Source organism: Labrus bergylta, chromosome 15 (genome assembly GCF_963930695.1).
Source record: "Labrus bergylta chromosome 15, fLabBer1.1, whole genome shotgun sequence".
NCBI classification, from domain to species: domain Eukaryota; kingdom Metazoa; phylum Chordata; class Actinopteri; order Labriformes; family Labridae; genus Labrus; species Labrus bergylta.
The window spans coordinates 23873649-23889385 of record NC_089209.1 but is presented as its reverse complement, the minus strand read 5'-3'; the positions used below and the strand labels follow the sequence as shown (position 1 = coordinate 23889385).

Sequence of the window (15737 nt, the reverse complement as noted above, 5' to 3'; positions counted from 1 at the left end):
GTGCGTGCGCGTCATCAGAGCGCGACGGGAGATTCCATCATCCCCCGACCCGGAAGGATATGCGCTTCACTCACATGTGGACAGGATTTTTTAACAGCGGTGACGGAAACGTGCTGCCTGCCTGTGTGTTGTGATACAACATCAGACAGACGAGCACGGGATGAGCCGTACACTTTGGGTGAACTATATTAAATTAATCTGTTCGTTAGCTGTGTTTGTGCTGCAGAGGCGACACATGAAACGATGGAGAATTTAGAGCTGAGCCTGCCCTCTCTGGGTACCATATCCAGACATGTTGACCAAAGGAACAACCAACTCAGCCAGTATCTGTCCAAACAGGTAATATATTCTTATTTCTGTTAGCTATGAAGCACATTCATGTCTCTTTACTGTTTTATTTTCTAAACGTGTGTGTGTGTGTGTGTGGCAGCTCTCAGTCATCTCTCCATCACATGTCACAAGATCAACCCACTTCATTTTAATGTCATTTGAGCTTTTATACATTAAACATAATAACTATGAAATAATGAATAATTTACACGTAACCCCTGAAATCTGGAATAAATATGGAGACACGTGCTGTGCAGCAGACTCTAACAGGCGCACAGTGTCATTTAATGTGTTTGTATCCATTGATTACTACGATCTGGTCCTCTGTTCAAACAGAGGGGGAGAAATGTCTTGACATCAGAGGAGAAATGGACCTAAAACTATGTAACCATGACCGGTCAAAAGGCTAAATTGCTCATTATCAAGCTGAATGCAGCACACCTTAAAATCCTGCATGTTTGGTTTGATGTACATTCACCCACATTAACAATTTGGCATTATAGATTATTATCATTTCTTCCTCGTGATAGGTTATTCGATGTATTGCAGTGAACATTAGAGGAATTCTCAAAGCAGTGGTCCATCCTCAGTGTTTTTATTTTGGTAGTGAGTGGTCAACACTAACCAGAGTTGGAGTAGACTGAGCTTATATGCTCATCAACCTTTTTATTTATTTGTCTTTTTTTCTCCCGCTTGTGTCTTTTTGTCCCTTGTAATTTACGTTATGTTTAGAATATTTTGTGTGTGCTTCTATGTGTATTCATTCAGCAGTAGGACAGATGTAACTTTTCTAGTCCTCCGATTACTCAAAGTGCTTTTACACTGCAGGTCACTCCTACACATTCACACACTGATGGTAGAGACTGATATGCAAAGTGACCATTATAAGTAACTAATCCCATTCATACACATTCATACGCCGTCAATGAAGCAGTGGGAGCAACTTGTGGTTAAGTGTCTTGCCCAAGGACACATCGGACATGTGTCTGCAGGAGCTGGGGCTCGAACCCCCGACCTTCCAACTGACTCTACCACTTATCCACAGCCACTCTGCTGATGCTGATCTCACGATATGATCTGTTTTGTTATGAAACAAAAAAGAATTAAAACAACAGCGATGATACAATCGCCGTCATTTTGATGATTGATATGATCGAATAGTACAGGAGATATAAAACGTGTTTATTTTCCAAGACAGGTGCATTTGAGAAGATTTAGTCCATCAAAAAACTGCAAAAAGAAACTCCTACACGTTGCCAAGGATTTGTGCTATTCAGACGATGTGTAGGACGTTTTTGTTTTCATATTCTGGTTATTAAAACAAGAAATTACTTAATGAGGTGCCTAGAAATTCAAATTCTCTTTTTTATTACCAAAATATGCAAACACACTTAAGTAAACATATAGACTGGTTGACAGTGTGCACAGTGCAGGAGTTTGTTTGCAATTTTTGAATAATGAATTCTTCTCCCAGCCAAGATAGATGTAGTATTTTTAAAGATTCTGTAATATTTAATACTTTTGGTCATCAAAATATCTGAGAAAGTATCTCTATAATACACGTGGTATAAAGAAGAAGAATCTAATATTTTGACCACCGTACCCCCACACCCCTAACAAACAGCATCACCGACTGTATGGATGATCTCTCCTCAGATTTGGAGTCAGCAGGACCGGCAGTGTATTCTGGAGTGTTTGGCTCTGCTGCTGTTGGAGAGAGACTACACGCTGCTGATCGCCCGACACCTGCGGCCGCTGGTTCTGGATCTGTTGGAGAGAAACGCGGAGAGAGTCAAAGCTGGGGGCAGGATTAACCATGACCTCCATGAGCGCCTGTGTGTGGCCCTCAGCAAACTCCTCGGCATCAGTCCGGATGCACAGGCGTAAGTAGACGCTGTTCTGCTCCCAGAGAGCTGCGGACATGAGCTCTGAATCACACTTGATGCTGGAGCTGACTGTGGGTGCACACACTCAATTGATGTGTCTCGTCACTTTCAGACAAATAAATTCTTTTTATTATTGTTTTTTTTAACATTTATTTTTGGGCTTTTTAGACATTTACTGTAGAGGTAGGACAGTTGATAGAGTGGGAAATCAGGGACACAGAGAGAATGTCAAGCTGGTAAGGAGCAACAGGTTGGATTTGAACTCGGGCCGCCCGCTTGGAGCCTCTGTACATGGGGCACGCACACTAAACACTTGGCCACCGGTGCCCCAAGGCAGAGAGGTTATAATCTGTAAGGAATTCTCTCTTGAAAATGGGGCTCTTGGGGTGTAATCTTTTTGACTTTAATTGTTTTAACAAATTAACTATTGCAGATCTTTATCGTTTCCAGTTGAGCAGGACGGGCTTTCACAGTGATGACTTTTCTTGCTCACTTCTCTTGTCTTCTTATTGCCACTCCAAGTCTCTCTGCTTAATATCTCTCTGTGCTGTCCCGTTGTCAGGACCCTTCTAAAAAGTCACCCACTTATATTTAAGTTTTTACAGTTTGCCTCGTGTCACAGTAAATACTTATATCCTTCCATCCTAACTAACTGATTAATACAGACCTCTGTATTTTTAGTTGATAAGTGATTTAATGTCTGTGGAGGTTGAAGGTGTTGCACCACACAAATGAAACTTGTGGTATGAATGACCTGTTGTATTTCTTGCCGAAAGAAATACAAAAAATAGCTATCTTGATTTTGCTTCCTAGTATGAGACGAACTCAAAAGTTATGGAGTGGTCTATCATTTCTTGAACAGACAGGGATGCAGGACTCACTCATTAAAGATCACATATTATAGGAAATGAACTTAACCTTGTTTTTTTAACACTAATATGTGTCCTTAGTCCGTCTACAAACCCCCAAATTGTGACAAAAGTCCATCCTCTCTGTCTTTTGCCTGCTCCAATTTTCAGAAAATGTGTGCTCAAACAGGCCGTTTGGAATTTTCCCTTCATGACATCACAAAGGGCAGTAACCCCTCCCCCAGATCGCCCTCTGAGTCTACTTTCTCCACGTAAACAATCTAGCATGGTGCAGGAAAGCCTCAGCTACATCCCCTTCCAGAGAGGGGGCGTGGTCAGACACAGCTCATTTACATATTTAAAGGTACAGACACAGAAACAGCCTGTTCTGAGCAGGGCTGAAATAGAGGGGTTTATAGACATGATCAAATACAGGATCAGAGTGGATTTAGAACAAGAAACTTTACACACATGTTTTGAGGAGCTCTGAGACTTATTTAAACTGGTTTAAAAGGAGAATAATATGTGACCTTTAATTCTTCTCTTTGTCAGGTTTGCAGCGAGGTACTTCGATGACGCCCCTCCAGTGTTTCAGAGACTCTTCTTCACCAGCGAGGAGGCCTCAGCCGTTCAGTACGGCCCCAGGAGGATGAAGCTGCGCGACCTCATGGGAGCCACGCTGCGTTTCCTTCAGAGCGACTGTGCCAAGTTTCGGATGCTGTGGGACTGGAGTTCCTGCGTGTCTCAGCTGCTCACCAGCGACGTCATGGTTCGAGGGTACGTTACCTGCTTCTCATAGCTGATTCAACTCTTTAATTACCATAAATAAAACTATAAAATGCATGTTTTTTTTAACTCATCGTCTCTTACAGGTACACTGCCCATTGTTTAGCGCTGGTCTCTCACATGACGGATAATCAGAAAACCATCTTTCTGAGGAAGGTGCTGACGAGTGATGAGATCCTGCACATGAAAATAAAGTATGTACCTTTCATTTTCTGTATCTATTGCTCATGTACATTTTGTTAGGTTAAAAATGTTCTCTCAAAACCTTTCGCTAATGAGACTAAAGCAGAGTATTCTCAGTGTATTTCATTAGAGATACGGTTTTGTACATATTCTGTTTGAATATATGATATGTTCAGGAGGAGCTGTATGTGTGAAGTTCTGTCTTGGCTTTTGAAATTTACTTTAAGAATTTATAATATCCCCCTCCTGTTGGACAGGGATAGTCTCCCACTGTGAGATGCATATGTGAATATCTGGAGCAGTCGTCCTGAAATGATCTAGATATTTTTAGGAGTGCAGATGTGAAACGGCTTCAGATGTTGATAAACTAGAAAAACGGTAGATAACATCTAAAACATAACATGCACGTTTCTTTTCTGTTTCTTTCTCACTTCTATTTCTTTGTCTTTTAGAGCTTTGGAGGAAACTCAGCAGCTGGAGGTAGAAAAGGCCCTGGTGTTAGCCAATCAGGGCTCTGCGGTGTGGCGTCAGGAGAAGGCCAATAAGTTCACGAGGGGTCAGGTGGTGTCGGAGGATCTGTCTTTGAACGTGGTGGCCGTCTGTGGTGTCGTCCTCCCCAGGATTGCTCCCAGAATCCCTGAACAGGTTTGCACTCTTTATTTTGTCACATTAAAAATCTCTCTCCCGATCATTTGGTTCTGATGTTGCTCTCCGTTCACAGATGAACACGAAGGATCTGGTTCTGGTGGACTCCACCTGTCGTAATCTGAGGAGACTGGCGCTGGCGGTGGCGTCCCAGAAGCCCGTGCTGCTGGAGGGTCCTATAGGCTGTGGGAAAACGGCGCTGGTGGAGTTCATGGCTGCTGTCACGGGACACATGAAAGCTACAGAGATCCTCAAGGTCCAGCTGGGCGATCAAACTGACAGCAAGGTGAGAGAGCATGAATTCAATGTACACTTAAGGGGACAGTCCCAACAGTTTTACATTTAAAGTTCAGCATGCTCTTCAGGAGGTTTCAGACATCTCAGACTTTGAAAAGCAGCTGCTTCATTTTCCTGGTGGCTGTGGCGGTAGATTTCCAAAGTTTCAAAGATAAACACTGACGATGCAAAAGTTCAGTCTTGGCTTAAATTTACCTTAACAATTTAAAAGGAAGGAAGCACGTGTTTAAGAAATTAAAGTAAGCAAAAACTTCACACTGATCTGAGTACAGGCTTTCTGCCGTTTCTTTTCTGCTTTTGATTTTTCCTCGAGCTGACATGAGCTAGTCGAGGATTTCTTAAACCGTTGTCACACTGAAAACTTCTGGAAACTTGCAGAAGGGCTGCATGTCAGACGAGAAACCATTTCTGACAATATAATGACCCGCTTTTTTGCCTCATATACTGTATATGCTTCATATAATGTGAATATATACGTCTTTTGGTTTCACACTTTTAAAATCTAGGTGCTTTTTCCAGGAAAACAAGAACTGCATTATGGGAATTGTAGGACCCTATTGCTATATTTAATGCTGGTCCATACTACAGGCTTTGAGTCAGGCTACCTCAACCTCTGCTGCTTTGATTTTTCACTATCGGGTTTGAAATCTGTCTCATGCGAGTACTCCTGTTTTACAGAGGTTTGGTACTAAAGCTCTTGAGTTCCCCATAAACACTAAACAAAGGTTTTAAATGAGTGACTGTGTTTGGTGTACTTCACAGATGCTGCTCGGGATGTACCGCTGCACCGACATCCCCGGGAAGTTTGTTTGGCAGCCGGGAAGTTTGACACAAGCTGTTACAACGGGCCAGTGGATCCTTCTGGAGGACATCGACCACGCTCCTCTGGATGTGGTCAGTTCCAGCTCAGCCTGATCCTGCAATAACAAATGCTCTGAACACGTTCTTTACACACTCTTCATGTTAGCCCTGTTTGTAGTGAAAATATCATCAGAAATAGACTGAGATGATCTTGTTTCAGATCTCCGTGCTCCTGCCTCTGATGGAGAATAAAAAGCTGATGATTCCAGGACGAGAGGACTGCATCGATGTCGCTCCCGGATTTCAGTTCTTTGCGACAAGAAGGTGAGAACATCATCATACTGTATGTCTGAATGGACCTCTGCAACAACTGCTTGTTATACTACTCTTCACACACCAAACTCCTGAAAATAAATCCTGAGCGTCATCCCCTTCCTGAGAGGGTGCGTGGTCAGACACAGCTTATTTACATATTTAAAGGTACAGACACAGAAACAGCCTGTTCAGAGCAGGGCTGAAATAGAGGGGTTTATAGACATGATCTAATACAGGATCAGAGTGGATTTAGAACAAGAAACTTCACACACATGTTTTGAGGAGCTCTGAGATTTATTTAAACTGGTTGAAGAGGAGGAGAATATGTGACCTTTAATTCTCCCAAATGCGCATGAATAGGGTGTATTCATTGAGTTGAAAGTTTTTCCAGAAAGTTTAATGGAGCAAACTTGGATTCCTTGTATGAGAGGTTTAAGATGAGACTTGCAGGATGCTGCATGAGGCGTTTAATATCACCCAAAGAGATGATAAAAACAAAAAACTTACCTACTGTGACAGCTCTACACACCCCGACAGACAAGGGCACGAGTGTCTGATTGTTTTTATGGAAAGGTAGAGAAGTTATCAGACTGTTGTCACTCTGTTGCTTTTTCTCGGTTCTTGCAGGATGTACTACAGCGGAGGAAATTGGCACAAACCACAAAACTCTCATGCTGCGCTGCTCGACAAATACTGGACCAAACTGCAGATGGGAAACATGACCCGAGAGGAGCTGAAAAAGGTGAGTGTGAAGCCTGCAGATATCTGTCATGCACAGACACACAGGAGTGGAAAAACTTCAACATGGATATTGATCATGTTCAGAATTTGTCGAGTAGAAAATATTGTGTTTTCATCTTTTTCCCACTTTTTCAGATGGAAAAATCAGAAAGTTCTTAAGACCTCTAGGTTCATAAAGTGATAACATATTTAGTCTACAACATGATTATGATGCAGTTCTCTTTGACTGCTTCACAAACTTCAAATACTCTGCAGGTTGGATATAAGAAAAGAAAGCATACGTCTGAGGTGTCATTGGTTCTCCCTCTGTGTATCTCATCCGTGTATCTTAGGTGCTCGTGAGCAGGTACCCTCTGCTGACCGTGGTGTCAGACCGTCTCCTGGACATTTACTGCCAGCTGACTGGGGAGAGACACCCTCACACGGACACAAACAGCCCCGACGACATCCAGCAGCACAAGTCTGAGGACAAAGGCACACCACTGGAGGGGAGAGCCCTGTCTCTCAGGTGAAGCCCACATCACTACTATTATTATGCTCCCTTTATTTGACTCTCTTGTTCATTGATTTATTTTGTCAGATTGATTTTAGATTTCTTTACATACATTTTTGGGTGTAAAAAAAACTATTAAGCACAAAAGGTTTGGCATTACTCCAGCAGAGTTCTTCAGACAACAACAGTGTCTTAATGATCTTTTCTCTTAAGTGATGGACTTTAATGTCAACCGGTAAACAACCTTTTTAAACCACAATCAGCTGGTACTTTACTGTTTTCAAAACCAGTGGCCTCCTTTTAACCGAATCAGTCATTCTATTTTGCAAAATGCATCCTGTAAATATGCTAGTGCTGTAGCCTCACAGCGTCTGACAGGAGCCTCTCTGTGTGGAGTTTACATGTCCTCCCCGTGCATGAGTTTTCTCTGGGTACTCCAGCTTCCTCCCACAGTCCAAAGACATGCATGGATGTGAGTGTTGCTGGATGTTTGTCTCTGTGTGTCAGTCCTGTGATTGACTGGTAAACAGTCCAATGACAGCTGGGATCTGCTCCAGCCCCCCACAGTGACCCTGAGCTGGAAATGCGGTCTAGATAATGGATGTGTGTTCTGTTGATCTGAATATTTACATTTCAAACACCAAAAAAATAAATGCGTCGGACTCAGACTGCAAGGACCTGTAATGTCAACCTGCTGTGTCTGTGTCAGACACTAAGGATTGTGTCGCAGCCTTCACAGCCTGTTACATGTCTGCAGGCCAAACAATCTCCAGAAATCTTTCTCTCTAGAAGTCATTTAGGTTCCTAAATCTTTAAAAGTAGAACCCAGGTATTTGCACCGACAAAACCCAGGAAAACTCCTCTAGGGAAAAAAAATATTGAATGCATGGAAGAGAGAGAGAGAGATGTCGTATCAAACATTCTGCAAAGCTGCCTCTTTGGAAACAATCAGCATTATTTATGTTGTTAATGTTGACGTACAGCTCATGTTTCACGACACCAGAACTCCAGAGCAGCAGCCAAACCTCGAAAGCTTCAACCCCCTCGGCTTTAAATCCCTCAGATTCTAACTAACCCAAACTACCAGGCGGTCTGCAGCGGCAGCCTTCATGTTTTAATGAGCTTTCCACTCACTGCTGCTGCGTTCGATAGAGTATTGATCAGACTGTCCTCTGGACCAGTGGCTGGAATAACGGACTGTACTGGTCATACTGGGATGACCAATTTCCTCCTCACATGCCTTATGATATGACTAATCTGCCCTGTTTTACTTTTTGATGAGATGCTTTCAGTGGGATCCGTAGAGGGCGTGTTTGTGATTCAGCTATCAAATCGATGTGTCGTTGTTTCCATGCTGCTCTTCATGGATCGATGTCATTCACTTTACAGCTCGGCCTGCCATGCTCATGTGTATTGATCTGGTTCAGTAGGGTTCATCCTATAGAAAAGATACGTTCACTTTATGTAATCCAGAATGTTTCTGCTGAAGGAGCAGGAGGACAGTGTATAGTGTAGGAAACCAGGGAGAGAGAGAGAGAGCGGGGAACAATATGGAGGAACAGGTCGGATCTGAACCTGGGCCGCCTGATTCATGGGCCACAGCCTCTTTGCATGGGGTGCGCTAAATAACCGCTAAGGGCTAGCCTTAGCGCAATTTTTGGAAGTTATGAATCGATTTAAAATCTCAGAAGATAAAATCTCGATTTTTATAAATTTATTTTTTCCCACCTCTACTCGTAATATTATATACGAGGGATTTCAAAGCCCACTAATTTTCTCGTCAGTTAAATTCTGTTTTACTGACTTGTCCAAAGATTTGAAAACACTGCCAAAAAAAAGTCGAAATGATTAACTTAAAACTGTAAGCCGGTCGTACTAAATGTTGGTACTCATTGCTCCGGTTGATATGCCAGTTGAACCTGTCAGCCTACATGCAACTCTTTTAACTACTGTAAACTACTCTGTGCCTACGAGATGCTATCTGTTCATTGTGCTTGTTTACATCTCAGTTGTAGCTGCAGCCCCCTATAGTGGCGAGCGGCTGTAGTGATGTGGGTGCTTTCTAGTGAGGGTGATGACGTTTAATTGTTAGCTGTTTAACACGCACATCCCTTTTTTATACTAAGAAAAACCAACCAGAGCTGCTGACGATAGGACGCTCATTAAATGTGACTTTGTGACAAAGTTTTCTAATAGTTCATTTCCTGTTAGTTATCATTTCTCATTCTTCTGGTTCAGCTGAGACGATATGTTATACCTGAATAATAAACTGATTCAGAGATGACGCACCTTTTTATCATCCACCAGTGACATATAAATGTAGATATATTCAACTTAACGTCATGTTCTTTTTTCTTTTCTTTCTGTGTCTTCATCGTGGTTTTGACAGGGACTTACTGAAATGGTGCGAGCGGATCAGTGTGAACTTTGACAGCACGTCACCAGCCACAGCACAACACGTCTTCCAAGAGGTGAGTGCGTTTGATTTCTGTTTTGAGTAAGCAGATCAAGAGATATTAAAGTACCTTTTTTTCCCTCTGTTGTGTCTTGATGCCTGCTTGCAGATCTGTTGTCCTTCTGGATTATAATGAAGTTGAAGTTGAAAACATTTTGATAACCTTTCTGTTCTCAGGCTCTCGACTGCTTCACAGCCATGTTGTCTCGTCCTGAAAGTCGACTGAAGATGGCCGAGATCATCGGGAGCAAGCTCAACATCTCTAGAGAAAAGGTATTTGACCGGCCTTTTGGGAATGAAATTTGAGTAACCAAATTTTGATAAATATTTGAGTCTGTGGGAAGGACATTTATCCAGACCATCATCCTGAAAGCGCTCAATAAGCGAGAAAAAAAAACATGAGAAAAGTTAATTTTTTGACTTTTTTGAAGCTACTCAATAAAAAAATCGGCTTCTTTTCAACCTGGGCTCTAGTTTGTTTTGAGGTCTGGATAAGAGTGTATCAATTGTTTCAGTAGATTAGATTAAAAGCAGTGAAATCGTCTACTGGATCAAAAAGTCGCACATTCTTCCTTTAATGATAAATTGTGCAGCTCGGACCACAGATGGTACAAAACATGTGACAGAACAAAGAGACAAACAAATACATTCACAAAGCGCTGACAGGCTCAGATTGTTATTCAAACTGACAACGTTACAGACAGGATTCCTACAGAGATCGACTGTTGTTATAGTTCTGATGGTTTTATAGCAGCATGCATACTTTTTTTTTTTTTACTCTGGGTTTATTTTAATATTCCATTTGTATTTAAATCAAATATTTTTTTCCCCTCTAAATTTATTTAGTTTTTGCAACAAACTACTTTAATTTGCTCAATATATCCATGCACGTGCACAGACACAAACACCAGGAGTACGCCCACGTTCTGAAAAGTGCCACTCGATATCCTGTTATCTTTAGGAGTTCAGCACAGAAACAGCAACAAGTAGCCTTACTTTAACATTATAAAAGCGAAGCCATGAGAAGCTGAGCAAGGCACCTCAACAGGTGCATTTAAGGGAGGGGAGTACAGACAGTGGACATTATGTCTCTCTCTCTCTCTCTCTCTGAAGCAGATGTGGATCTACTCTCATGGTTTTGCTGTGTCTTATCTCTCCACAGTAGTCGAGAGGGAAGGAGTTTTGTTATGTTGCACACAGGGCCATATAATATTAAGACACTGGTTGCACAGAGCCGTAAGGTCCTCCCTTTGTCATGATACTTCTGATGTCTTATGTGAACCACGTTGATCATGTAATGTGCTGTATAAATACTGTTGCATTGCTTAGGGCCCGTGTTAAAAGTTCAGGCTTCACAGCCTCTCGTTGTTTGTCTGTATAGAGAACGATTGATCTCTTCGTTTTACATGAAGTCATTCGTGTTTAATATGATTCCCTGGTTGTTGTCTCCTCAGGCACTGCACTTCTGTCAGATGTACCAGCCCGGCATCGCTCTGACCGAGCTGGAGGTCTCGGTGGGCAGAGCGCTTCTGTGTCGAAAGCAGACCGAAGCGGTGCAGCTGAGTTTGTAAGTGGGACATCCCGCCCCCTTTTGACCTCTGTTTACACCAAATATACATCAGCTAGTCACTGAGCCGATGTAATATGAGTGAACACTATAAAGAAGCTGTATTAGTGCAGTCCATTTATCATCTAATGGCTCAACCTCCAGCCCAAATATCGACATTGATCCCTCCACAGAGCTCAATATGAACGACTGTCATCATGTGAAAGCTGCAGAGTGAGCGTGATGCCGTGTGGTTAAAGTTCATTTGATGGTGTTTGTAATAATGTCTACACATTGACTGTGAAGGTCAGACTCTTCACAGCACATGTATGTTTATATTGTTTTGATGGCTTATATAATGATCAGATAATAAAGGGATCATGTACAGTGAGCTGGTTGTTATTGTGGAATGAAACCAGTGACCGGGTAAAAACAGGACCCCAATGCAAAGTGGAGGAATTTACCTGGAGGAGTGAGCGCCCTGAAGGGATTCCTCTATCGTAAAGTTAAAGACTATCTAGACTTACCATACACTGACAAGTAGAACATGTTAAAGGTGGAGTCAGTATTATTGTTCATTGCAGTTTGTAAACACAACATTCAAACCAGGCCCCTCCTCCTCACTGCAGGACATAGTGTGAACGTTTACTGCTTGTACCTACTCTGCAAGCTACCGCATGCAAGCCCTGTCTGTCCAATAGAAAGCAGACCAACTCTACGTCCACGGGTAAAAGCCGACCTGAGGTTAACTGAGAGAACAAGCTTTGTCCGCTTGGTGTTTCACCTCACTATGATTATTTTATATATATATATATATATATATATATATATATATATATTTATTATTTTCACTTCTTGGCCCTCAGCTGCGTCCGTTATATTCGCAGGTTTGAATCACATCCAATCACTGAATTGTATCCAATCCTTAACTTGCTTGCACACTGACATTGGCTGAGGGAAACACACCAGTTCCCCACCCAGAAACACCCCGAGTCGACCGAAACATGAAAATCCAGTCAGAGTCTCTGCAGTCACAGTCACCACCACACATGTATTGAGGCCCACAAGTGATGAATCAGCAGAATTACTTGGAATCATTAAAAAAACAAGAAATACTAATTTGGCAAGTGACAGTGTGATATAAAATAGTGTTTACTGACCCTAAAAGACAGATTCTTTCTCCAGCTGCTGTTTAAATTCTTAACATCGCAGAGGGAGAATCAAACTAAACCGCTTTAGTTCTTTTAATAAAGAAGAAGAAGGTCCTTACCCGGGACACAAAGTGATGTTATTTTACTTTCAGGCATGTGTAAGAAATATGTTTTAAAAGGCTGAGGAGGCCAGACAGTGACGCTCGTATCTTCATACTCAATCATAATCAAAACGTGTCTTTGCTTCCACTAAAAGAGAAAACCAGACGTTTGCTGCCACTCGTCCGTCGGCGGTGCTGCTGGAACAGCTCGCGGTGTGTGTGGCTAAAGGAGAGCCCGTTCTTCTGGTGGGAGAGACCGGGACCGGAAAGACCTCCACCGTACAACACCTGGCCAGAGTCACAGGTGAGCTCAGGATCCAAACCGGGGCTGTGACTCATAGATTGTAGCCTCTCATGATTTCATTATTCCATGTCATTATTGTTTTTAAATCCAGGTCACAGGTTGCGGGTTGTGAACATGAACCAGCAGAGTGACACTGCTGACCTGCTCGGAGGGTGAGTGTACATTATTATCTTAACAAAGACGTTTCATTTTCAGTCATTAATAAAATTGTCTGCGTAATACAAAATTTGATTTGTTTAAAACGTGTGATATTTAGAATTTAAAATCTTGACGATTACTTCATGAAAGGGTCTGGCAGAAGTTGAGTGTGACTACAATCACTAAGAGAGGACAGTAATGAGTGTAGTAGTGGGGACCGGCGGCAGGAGTCAACCTGTACTGTATACTCATAGTTACAATCTGACCTCCAGCTCTTACTGAAGAATATATAACACATGTTGTCGGTGTCTCTCCAGACATTTCTTCACCCAAAAACCTTAAAAAAAAGTTTGAATGTTTTTGTCCTCTGCACAGAGCATTATAAATCACACATTTACCTCCATTGTTTAAGTGAGGTCACGTGAGGGGGTGAGTTCCTCCGTCTGGCAGGATAATCTTAATAAAATCCTGCAGTCTGTGATGTGCCAAGATCTTCACATCTTGTAGTGTGAGCTTGTTTGAGATTATGGAGAAAAAGATCTGTTAGGATTCTCCTAAAGTGTGTGATGCTACAGGAACTCAAAATCAGGATTTTAAAACTCCTGCAGGGTGAGCCAGGCTTTAGACTATCCAATCACAGAGCTCACCAGCCAGCCAACTCTGGGCTTTGAATAAGTAAACATACTGTAAAATAATATTAACTTTGACTTGGTAGCAGAAGAGGAATATGAGTTGTCAGGACAGTGCATGTCCCATCTTAAGTGTCCAACATTTAATGTATCCCCAACATTTACCAATTTAAAGACTGATGTTGTCAGTGTGTGAAATGGTTCTGAATCCTCGATGATGGAGAGAAAACTGCACTTCAAATGTTTGTGTTCTTTTTCCGTCTGACGCAGGTACAAGCCAGTCGACCACAAGCAGATCCTCCTCCCGCTGCGTGAGGCGTTCGAGGACCTGTTCTCTCAGACGTACTCGAGGAAACAGAACCTGACCTTCCTGGGTCACGTGCAGACCTGCTTCAGGGGGAAACGCTGGCAGGATCTGCTCAAACTCATGGACCACGTCTGCAAGTCGGCCCTCACCCAAGAGCTGCAGGACAAGGCGGACGGTAGGAGAGCACAAAGAGTGATCAGTGATAACAGAGGGCTGCTGAAGCACGATTAAAGACTTTGACTTGTTGTGTTTGTGCAGCTGATGTGCTGCAGGAGAAGTGGGAGACGTTGGCTCTCAGGCTGAGTCAGACCCAGCAGCAGATCCGAGCCTGTGAGACGGCCATGGTGTTCGCCTTCGTGGAGGTATGAAGGGCCTGGTAGAGTTTCTGTCACTCTGTTCTGTCACTCTGTTCTGTCAAATCAAATAAAGGGAACATTTCCACATGTTTCTGTGTTGAACTTTGTGTGTGTGCTGCGTCCTCTGTAGGGAACGTTGGCTCAGGCGGTGAAGAAGGGTCAGTGGATCCTGCTGGATGAGATCAACCTGGCGGCAGCAGAGACTCTGGAGTGCTTGAGCGGACTGTTGGAGGGCAGCGCTGGATCTCTGGTGCTGCTGGACCGCGGGGACACTGGTGAGGACTAGTTTACCCATACATGGAGGTTTTATTCATCTGATTCATCCAACAAATCCCCATCCTTTTCAAACCCAGCCCATTGAGATGCAGGCTCTCAGTCTGTCGTTAGGTTCGCTGTAAATTGAGATTTGCAGCATGGAGACCGCAGCAGATGGGACTCCAGAGCCCCCTGCAGTAACCGATGAGTGGCGTCACTCAGGCTTCGACCACTAACATATACAGTCTATGGGCGCCATCTAAACCATATTTATTATTTTTTCCTGTTATGTTAGAGGTCTGACTCTTTCACTTTTAGATAAAGTGTTGTAATCATGTTGTCTCATTGGTGGGGTGTTTTTGTGGAGAGGGAGTTTGCAAATGAAATGAAGAAAATATGATGAAGTGAGGTATTCTCTGAATTTGTGTGTTTGTGTTTTTGATTATAGAGCCTCTGGTACGAAACCCGGACTTCCGGCTCTTTGCCTGCATGAATCCAGCTACTGATGTGGGAAAGAGAAACCTGCCTCTGGGCCTCAGGAACAGGTGACAGTTCAAGTCTTTATCTCATTACCTTTATCTTACATCAAGCTATTAATTTATTAAATCACTCAGAAATGACAAATATGAAGAACTTACTACAGATCAATGTGTTGGAGAGGAAAAACAAAACATGACATATGTGCTTATCTTTTGGCCTTTCACTCAGAACAGTGATGTCATTCATGTGTGTGGAAATGTGTGTGTGTCGCAGGTTCACTGAGCTGTACGTGGAGGAGCTGGAGAATGAGGGGGACCTGCGGATTCTGGTCTCAGACTACCTGAAGGGTTTGAATTCACACAGAAACGTCATCAGTGGCATCATCAGGTCAGTTCTTACCGAGCTCAAGTCAGGTCACCACAAATGTTTATTTTGTGATGCTGTATTTCTTCTTCTCAAACACGTCAGTAATTATTTAATAACTGACAAATGCCTCGGTTTGTTTCCTGAAATGGGCGTGTCCTAATTCTTTTCACAGATTGCGTAAAAGTAAAGAGCTGCAGTCCTGGATGCAGTGGGCTACAGTTTGAAGATAATTCAGGATATTTGTCTGTGTTGATATGCAGTTATTGTTTGAAAGCAACAATATGTAAAGTCATGTCTCAGGTTGGATACAATTTGCTTTGAATA

At 42.7% G+C, this 15737-nt stretch overlaps 1 protein-coding gene across 1 annotated transcript in view; it reads left to right on the top strand.

The window, feature by feature from the left end:
• Positions 1-113: 113 nt before the first annotated feature.
• The window catches only part of mdn1 (midasin AAA ATPase 1), a 62469-nt gene continuing 46845 nt past the window's right edge, over positions 114-15737 (top strand). Inside the window, exons 1-20 of the mRNA XM_020652622.3 lie at positions 114-339; positions 1987-2213; positions 3617-3841; positions 3937-4044; positions 4486-4678; positions 4755-4964; positions 5738-5869; positions 5997-6100; positions 6719-6833; positions 7165-7340; positions 9715-9796; positions 9958-10053; positions 11235-11347; positions 12734-12882; positions 12974-13034; positions 13920-14131; positions 14215-14318; positions 14443-14587; positions 15016-15112; positions 15321-15434. Coding sequence (XP_020508278.2) covers positions 244-339; positions 1987-2213; positions 3617-3841; positions 3937-4044; positions 4486-4678; positions 4755-4964; positions 5738-5869; positions 5997-6100; positions 6719-6833; positions 7165-7340; positions 9715-9796; positions 9958-10053; positions 11235-11347; positions 12734-12882; positions 12974-13034; positions 13920-14131; positions 14215-14318; positions 14443-14587; positions 15016-15112; positions 15321-15434 — 2759 coding nt within the window. The 5' untranslated portion in view covers positions 114-243. The remainder of the gene's footprint in view (positions 340-1986; positions 2214-3616; positions 3842-3936; positions 4045-4485; positions 4679-4754; positions 4965-5737; positions 5870-5996; positions 6101-6718; positions 6834-7164; positions 7341-9714; positions 9797-9957; positions 10054-11234; positions 11348-12733; positions 12883-12973; positions 13035-13919; positions 14132-14214; positions 14319-14442; positions 14588-15015; positions 15113-15320; positions 15435-15737) is intronic.